Here is an 8,822-nt window from a genome sequence, read left to right as displayed (position 1 = left end):
GTATGGGCTATGAAATAAAATTTATTCCTTTCCCAAAAAGAGAGGGTTCCAAAAAGCATACTAGATTTAAATTGCCCAAATATTTTTTTTATGGGTAAATTACACGGACCTCCCTTTGACTATTGCCCAAATTAGCCCCATCAATTTGGGAAAATTACAGCGGCCTCCCTTTGACATTTGGATCACATTTCACTACACCTTGTCATTAGGGAATCGTTACAGAGTTGGATGGAATATGATGATGTAAGCAATTTTAAGAATGAATTTTTCATTTTGCCCTTGACACATTGGGTTAAGTGGGGCTATTCAATAAAAAGGGGCAAACCCTCTCTCACCATTCCCTCTATCAGCTTGTATTCGTCCCTTTCCTTTGAGGCTTCTTCTTACCCCTTCTCTGAGACTTCCTTCTCTTCTCATACCATGTCACCACCTTTTCCCCACACATTTCTCACTGTACCACCACCACCTACACTTCTTACTACATTGTTGCCTTGAGAGATTTAACCACTACCGCAGTCCAATGATGATCTGCCCAAATCATCATAGTCTACGAAGATTCGGCCACAATTGAATAACGATCTAGAGACACTACAATCACTAAAAGAATCATATGTTGTGTCTCATCCTGTTAAACGACGGCTGTAAATGAGGCAAGTAATGAACTGTTTAAACTTGACTTAAAAACTTAACAAATTTCAAAATATGTATAATGAGTTGATCTCAAATGAGTTGTTAATGAGTCGAACATGAATCGAACTCGAGTAGCTTAATTTTTTGTTGTGTGATTAAGTTCATCGAGCTGAGTAATAGGTTCTTGAAGTTTGGCTTGAAAACTTAATGAACTTAAAATTGTGTTCAAATTTGATTTGTTTTCATAATGAGCCGATCGAGCAAAACATGAGTCAAGCTCGAGTAGCTTGATTCATTTAATAGCCCTACTTGAAGAATTGTTTCCTCTCTCTCTCTCACACACACACACACACACACACACACACACATAGCGCCTTGCTCCCATGTCGCAACTTTGAGTTGCCTCAACTCTGCCCTCTAGATTTGTGTCCATCATTCTCAAGATTTGTACAGTGTCCAAGGCTGCCTCCACCTGGCTGTTCAGTGGGTTGACAACGAAGATGGTGAAAAACTCATTCCTTTCCTCTCTTGATTTCTGGATTTATTTTATTTTATTTTGTTGGGTTGCCAACAACAAAGATGGTGGAAAACCCATTCCCCTCCCTCTCTCTTACTCTTTCCTATCTTTTATGATATTTGATTGTAAGGTAGGAAACCACAACCATGCTGGGGGGTTGTGAGGTGGAGCTCATTGAAATGGTTACGGTTTTGAGATATTTGCTGAGCTTATTTATAGAGAAAGGAAGATCATTTGTAGGCTTGAATTTTTTATTTTTTTTTAAAAAAAATGTTTTTTGGCATGATTTTTATTTATTTTTCTTTGTCTTCTTGATATTTGGTTTGCTATAGGGTGAAAGGGGTGGCAGTGTAGGCGAAATGAGTGGAAGGGTGATGGTAGGCTTGCTGTGTGGTAAACAAAGGGATGAAGAGGTGGCAGTTGTGGTTGGAAGAGAGGGAGATAGTGGTAGGTGTAAGGGTATCTTTGTCATTTTATAAGTTTTGTAGTAGAGTAGACTTTTTTGATGCCCATAAGCGGAAGTTAGCCATTTTTCCATATAGGCGGGACCAACAGTAATTTGGACAATCGTCAAGGCAAGTCACTGTAATCTACCTTTTTTTTTTTTTTAATTGATAATTGCCTGATAATTAAAATTTCCTCTTAATATGATAAATCAATTTTACAAAAAACTAATGAATAGTAATAACGAACTGAAATGAAATAATATGTTTGATAGAATAAAATAGCCACCTAAATTCAACGCATTACTGAAACATTTTTATATTCCTCTCAACAACCAATTTTCTGTCCGATTTACAGAACTAAACAACTCACAATCACAGAGAATTAAAAAAAGACTACAAAATTTACAATCATATATTCCTCTCCATGGCAGCTAACTCTCTTGATGTATGCTCCTTAACATATTTGACAGTAAATCTGAATTAATTGGATTCATTATTGATATTTTGACAACACTTTTAAGTAACTAATGTTGTTTCCCAAAAAAATACAGAAAAATTGATACAGTTTATACAGGACAATATCTTTAAAAGTCATTGCGTTTCCTACTTAGGTATCAACATTACCTCTTTCATGCGGAGAAACACGTGATAAAGACGAAAACTGCAACGCAAGTAGTTCTTCTCTGCTATACTTCAACCTTTGATCTATTTCAGAACCAAGAGAAGAGATTTAAACCGGGTCATAAACAACTGCAGCTTTAGGAAAATAATCACGAAGAAAGCAAAGCTTACCTAAGAAAGCATTGTTATTGAATCTAAGTGGAGACACGGGCATTTTTCCCCGCTTCTGTTTCAATGGCAAGCTCTTGAAAGAGCCCTGTGATGGAGATGAGGAGTTGGAGCTGCCTTGGTCAGATTGAACAAAACGAACGTGCTCATGACTGACTTCAATTTGAGGATGCATTTTGCAAAATGATAAGAGAACGTCCTCTGTTAAGAGCCAACAACCCCTCAGATCCAGTGTTTTCAGCATTGCTGGTGGATTGAAGTAATAAAGCCCAGTATTGGTCAACACAGCATTCTGAAGGCCGAGATTTGTCAGATTAGGGATAGATGACAAGAGGTACAAAGACACATCTGTGAGGAAATAACTTTTGAGAGATAAGTAGCTCAAATTTTGCAACCCTGATAGAGGAGGTAGTGCCGCATCCCCAACTCTGGTCTCCTCCAAATCCAACCTTTCTAAATAAATGAGATTTTGTAGTGCTGTCAGCGAGGGAATCCAATCTGGCTCATTACCTACTTGATGAATCAAACCTGAAAATCCAGAAGAATAATTTATATATCTATAACTATAAACCTCAAAGAAAATAATAATAATAATAATAATAATAATAACAATAATAATAATAACAATAATAATAATAGCATTGCTGTTACAAGAAGGCAATCATGGACTATTCATGGACATGATAAATAATTAGGAATGAAATGTGCATGATACACAGTTTCGCTTATGGGATTTCAGTTTGCAAACTCCACCAAAGTCTACAGGTCAAAAGAAGTGGTCTTCAATTCAAGAAGCAACTGCAAATTCTCCTGCATTGCTACAATTGCAAGCTCAGTCACATTCTGAGAGAAGGGAATTCCCGTGTAAATTTCTTAGATAATAAAAAAAATTCAAGCTTCCATTGTGATGGAGATTCTTTATAGTTCTCCCTCAGGGCATAGGATCCCTTTTGGGCTCATATGGCCATATTATAGCAGATCAATGTAGTTGGCTGCTTGCTTTTCTTTCCTTTGCCAAAATAAATAAATAAATAAATAAAATAGAAGGGGTATGTGGGAAAGAAATTACAGAAAAGGGCTGAGTATAAAAGAAGGGGTGTGTGAGTCCCCACTTAGGTTTGCAAACAAAAATTGATCCTTGGAGAAAAACCATTTAAAAAATAGTTGTTCTCACTTTAGTACATCTTGCCAAATAAAGAACTTAAAAATTGCCACATAGATTGAGAATATAACGGGACATAATACCATATAAGAGCTACATATATATGAATATTATCCTAACAATGAGCAACAGTTGATTTTGAACACCAAATGGAACCATGTCAACGTCATAGTACAATAGGTTATATATGAATGTCATCCTAACATGTTTCAAACTGAAGTCCAGAAAACAAAAAACTTTCTTGGATAGTGGTTTGAAAAGAGCAGCACCCATGGAAATTGAGAAATCGAGAAGTCAATGAAATGCAACAAGAGCTCCAACACTCGCAGGAAAAGTCATACCTTTGACATTCGTATTGCTTAGGTTGATAACCTTCAGCGAAGGGATCATACTGATATATGAGATGGCAAGATCATCTATCTGCGTACAAGATAATGAGATATTTTGAAGATTGGGAACATTTCCAGCCAAAATCCCCACTCCAGCAGAGGTCACTCTTGTCCTGTCGAGGTTTAAAATTCTCAAATTTGATCCAATGCATGCAATCAGCTCAACTGAATTATCGTCAATCAAACTAGAGCTGAGATCCAAATGTTCCAGTGCATTCATGTGAGACAAAAAGCAAAATCTGCCAAGAGAAGAGTTGGACATGTCCAAGAAGGATAGGGAACTGGTTTCAACATATAGAAAGGCTTCAGACACATCTGCATATGTTGCTCCAGAGAGAATAAGCTTCGATATAGGAACTTTATTACCATGCCCTTCAAATATAGAATGAATGTTGCAATTACTCATGTTTAGGCATGTAAGAGAGGACAAATTTGGCAGCTCTGTAACCTTAGTCCAAGCAAGATTCAGAGAGCTCAACATAGGGAACACTTTTAACATAGCAGCCCCTTCGTTCGATATTTCGCTTCCCCAAAGGTCTAGGTACTGTAGTTTTGTCAGAACCTAATGCAATCATAAACCACGACAGTTGTATTAAAGATTTTTATAATCTTACTGAATTCAAATCATTCCAATGTAATTGACAATGAAATTCAGGAAAATAAACTTATGTCTGACAACAAAACACAAAACAAAGAAAATTTCCATAGCACCAGCCATTATATATGATATGAGCACATAGCATAACCAATTCCTTGAATTCAATACAGCAAGATGTATAGGTCAAATATAAAGATTGGAAATAAGTAGAGATATCAAACTAGTATTGCATATGTCCCCTCAGGACCACCTTGTAATAGTGACCACCTAAGATTTTCTTGGCCAGCTCAATCCCAGTCTATAACCATATCAATGTTCCCCATTTCCCAGACACCAAGAAAAAGGACGTGCCAATGCAATGAAAGGAAAAAAAAAGATAGAATATGCCATTAAATAATTATTTCCAGCAGTCATAATTCCACTAGGAACACATGAGTTTGCAATCTAGATTTCTACGTCTGACACACTCCAATTATTTTCAAAGCATGACTTTTTTGCTTTGGTTTTTTTTTTTTTTTTTTACTCAAACCATTCACCTTCCTTTTGGAGGTGAAAGGAAATGCCCCCATGCTAAGAGCTGGTTTAAATTAAGGGATACTTACTAATCAGTCCTATTAACTAGACTTATTTACCTACAGGTGTTATTGATAAATTTTTCACTGTAAATTTATTCATAAAAACAAGAGACTGATAAATTTATCAATATGACTTAATGGGTAATAAGTCCCCAAAGTAGAACCTGTTGGTAATTTACCCTTTAATTAATACTATTTATAATGCTACAAACTCACACAACTATAGCCAGAGCATTAGTCATCTTTTATACCCATTTAAAAATAATAGGTATAAATCATAGAACAAGCATCAATGAAGCAACCATGTTTCAAGAATTACAACAGACGTGAAAATTCAAACCAGGAAAAATGTTAGAAACATATGTAATACTGAAAATTATGTACCTGAAGAGAACTTAGTGCCCAATCAGAGACAGGCAGACCTCCTAAGTCCAATACAGACAGGTGTGTAAGTGAACAGAGAAGTGAGATCCCTTCAGCAGTCGCACCTGTTTCGGAAATATGTAACTTTTCCAAAGTTGAAACCGACAAAAGATGCCTAATACCAGCATCAGTAACCTTTGAGCACCTAGAAATGTCTATCTCCTTTAAATTAGCCATACCTGAAACCAATAAGAAAAACTTGTACAAGAAATATTTTCAAACCCCTTACATTAACAGACTAATTTCAGAAGGGGTCCATGGGCAGTAATTTGACACAATTTTGACTCACCCCAGAAAATACCAGACAGGTTAATCCCCTCAGAGCTCATGCTCCTTTTCTGGGCTGCCCTTGGTGAAATTAATGGAAAAGAAGCACATGTATACCACAAGTTGATTCATAGCATGCCTTAGACACTTTTTCCCATCTTTTAAACTACTGATTTTGCTAGCACAAAATTGTCTGTCTCTTTGTAAGAGGCTATGTCGGTCTCTTCCCGCAAAAATCTCACATGAAAAATTACACTATTTAGATGTTTACAAAACAAACCCACCATGGCGTCAAGGTGAATATGGTTCCTTCATTAAATCAGAAATCAATGAAAATGGAAAAACAAAATTACTTTCTTTTCAAAGCCAATTGCTTGAATATATGTATGTCTCTGTGTGGATCAGTCGGAAGATTTAGGGTTCATTGACATTTGGTAAGGAACAGTTCAAGAAAAAGAATGATGATGAACAATAAAAAGGAAAACCGATAAACATGGCTACTAGCAGCAGGTCTAAGGAATGATTGGCTGTAGATTTTGAAGGTATTTCAGCATGGTGATCTTGGCGGTTGTTGGTGCTAAAAGAGAGTTGTGGGCCTGTTGTTCAGTAATAGAAAAGGGTGGCTCTAGTAATGGGGCCTTTGTGGTGGGCCTAGTGGCTTTGTTGAGGTGCAGAGGTGCGAAGGTGATGATGCGGATTAGCCAATGCGACAGTTCAATGCCATTTTGTTGTGCTGCTCTCTCTCTCTCTCACATGCGCAGACGTGATGTGAGACGAGCATGACGCACGCACAGAAACAAACACACTGGGAGAAAAAGGGGGGTCTCACTAGTAATTGCAACATCCAAGCTGGCAGTCTCTGATTTGGCCAGTAGTGGACAAGAGAAGGGTAAGAATAAAAAGAAAGTTTTCAAAATTTCCATGAATGCCCTTTAGCTAATTTAACTCAAAAAGGAGAGCTCATAATTTTTTAAAGTCCAAGCATATAATTTTACACAGGTTATATAATTCAGGTTGTGTGCCTATTATCTCTTTACTGGAATTAAACAGAGACTCAGCCATGGTCCATGGATATCTAGAAACAAGAAACTAGTTTGTTATAAAAACTATGGTCTCTAAAAGCAATCAAACCATTATTTGAATGCCCTTGTTCATACATGAATCATCTCCACTACTCAAGACCTTCCATTAGAACAGGTGTCTTGCAATGAAAAATCCTTCAATTAGCTTTTTTCTCCTTAGTCAGCTGAAGAACACTTACTTAATCACAAGCAACATGAAACAAGGTAAAGATACGCACAATCACTTGGTAATAAATCTATCACTAAAGGAAATACCCATTTTCTGTTTTTGATTATCAATTCAGTCAGCAAAATCAGGATTCATCTGAGAAACATAACTAACAAGAAGTAGGGGGCAAGAAAAGTAAAAATAGGTAAGTCATCAAATCAATGAAGCTTGTCTGATAAGACTTGTGTACCTGTAATAGGCCATATGGCGGCATTAGTGATTTTGTGGCAATCTGCAATGTTCAGTGAGATCAAATACTGAAATGCACCTAAGTACGCCATCCATTCAGCATCCACAGAGCTCTCACCTCTCAGATCAACCTCCTCTATGCTATGTTTGAAAACTCTACAAGAGAAAACTGAAAATCTACTTCAACAAGTATAAAAGGAAAAATGTAGCACTTCATAAAAGGAATAGTGTAAGTTCATAATATAGAAAGAAATATGAATTCTACTAATAACAACTTTGCAATGATGACTAAATGTTCGACATATTAGTAATACCATCATTCAAAAAAAAGAAGAAGAAAGAAGTAATCATTTCTCGCAAGACTACATGGACATTAAATTAAAACTTCTCCACTGGCTAAAAAAGTTTTAGAACGCATAAGTAGTTAAAATCAAAGACTTTTTGTGTTTCTCATACTATTGTTGCATATATAAAAATTCAACCAAACAAAGTTGAAAATAGAATTGTGAAAAGCCAAATTCAAATCAAATTATAGTTTGTGCAGATTTCAAGCCTAGTATTCAGATTGCAAATAAAATTGCGAAGTCAACAAAACAAAACTGCACATAATACAGCTATGCAAACATGAAATTCAGATAGTTATAATCCAAATTTACATCAAATTAAAGTTCCTACAAATTTCAATCTTACTATTCAGATAGCAAATAAAACTCAGAACAAAGAAATAGCTGTCAAGATCCAAAATTATGTTTTAGCAAAATCAATCCTTCCTCCATCATTATACAATATACATGCATAGATACGCATATACACATCTAAACATCCTAAATAACGCAAAAAGAACAACAAAGAGCTGTAAAATTCCAAAATTATGCGTAACGAATTAAAATAGTCAATACAATTAATGCAAACGCGAACCTCAAAACTTTTAGATCACAGCTCATGAATTCATAGTGAAATTGGAAATGAAAAGTGGAGCGACATACTCGAGGAGAGAAGGAAAGAGGAGGCGACGGCGGAGGAGGCGGCGGAAGAGAGCGGCGGAGAGATGAGAAGGCATACGTTCGAGAGTGCGCCGCTGTCTCCGCCACGATTCGACGGCGTCTCTGCTTTGCGAGGCAGCTTCGAGGCAGAGATGAACCAAATGGCTATCCAATTCGATCATGTCTTCGATCGCCATTCTCTGCAGAGAATTTCTCACTCCGATGATGATGATGAGGAGGAGGAGGATCTGAGAGAGGTTGATCGGAATGCTTTGTGCGGCGATTGACGCCAAGTCTAGGGCAATGAACGCCGAAGACTGATTATTGATTTAAAAAGTTTTAAATACAATGAAACGTGCCAGCGAGTTGGCTTTAAAAACAAAATAAAAAATTTTAATTATACTTTGCACCTTATGTTTGCATATTGTTTCATTTTGACCCATAAATTTTTTTTTTCTTCCCTCATTTCAACCTTTTATGTTTTAAGTTTTTTTTTTTTAATTTACTTCAAAAGTTAATTTATATTTAAATTTAGACAAATAATGACAAATTGACAATCACGAA

The 8,822-nt window shown here is 36.3% G+C and overlaps 1 protein-coding gene across 6 annotated transcripts; it reads right to left on the bottom strand.

Moving 5' to 3' along the window:
- Positions 1 to 1,893: 1,893 nt before the first annotated feature.
- On the bottom strand, positions 1,894 to 8,615 carry LOC114317945 (Leucine-rich repeat (LRR) family protein). 6 transcript variants are annotated; one of them, XM_028264746.2, is made up of 6 exons: positions 8,262 to 8,615; positions 7,277 to 7,431; positions 5,491 to 5,708; positions 3,886 to 4,495; positions 2,386 to 2,910; positions 1,894 to 2,298 (listed from the first exon to the last, which is right to left on the bottom strand). In XM_028264746.2, the coding sequence occupies exons 1-6, from the start codon at positions 8,453 to 8,455 to the stop codon at positions 2,201 to 2,203; spliced, it is 1,800 nt and encodes a 599-aa protein (XP_028120547.2). In that variant the 5' UTR covers positions 8,456 to 8,615; the 3' UTR covers positions 1,894 to 2,200. The 6 variants fall into 6 exon arrangements, with proteins under 6 accessions (XP_028120547.2, XP_082758737.1, XP_082758738.1 ...); XM_082902611.1 differs by having other exon boundaries at positions 7,277 to 7,444; positions 8,262 to 8,608; XM_082902612.1 differs by having other exon boundaries at positions 5,491 to 5,684; positions 7,277 to 7,444; positions 8,262 to 8,608.
- Between the last annotated feature and the right edge of the window lie 207 nt (positions 8,616 to 8,822).

The sequence above is a fragment of the Camellia sinensis genome, chromosome 13 (assembly GCF_055761805.1).
Source record: "Camellia sinensis isolate YWXY chromosome 13, ASM5576180v1, whole genome shotgun sequence".
Taxonomy (NCBI): domain Eukaryota; kingdom Viridiplantae; phylum Streptophyta; class Magnoliopsida; order Ericales; family Theaceae; genus Camellia; species Camellia sinensis.
The sequence above is the reverse complement of the archived record's forward strand: the minus strand, read 5'-3'. Positions and strand labels throughout refer to the sequence as shown.

Coding starts and splice junctions, on each gene's coding strand:
- LOC114317945 (XM_028264746.2), bottom strand. CDS start 8,455: ATGGCGATCGAAGACATGATCGAATTGGATAGCCATTTGGTTCATCTC. Junction 5,709..7,276: donor CGCCATATGGCCTATTACAG/GTACACAAGTCT, acceptor TATTGGTTTCAG/GTATGGCTAATTTAAAGGAG. Junction 4,496..5,490: donor GGGCACTAAGTTCTCTTCAG/GTACATAATTTT, acceptor TGATTGCATTAG/GTTCTGACAAAACTACAGTA.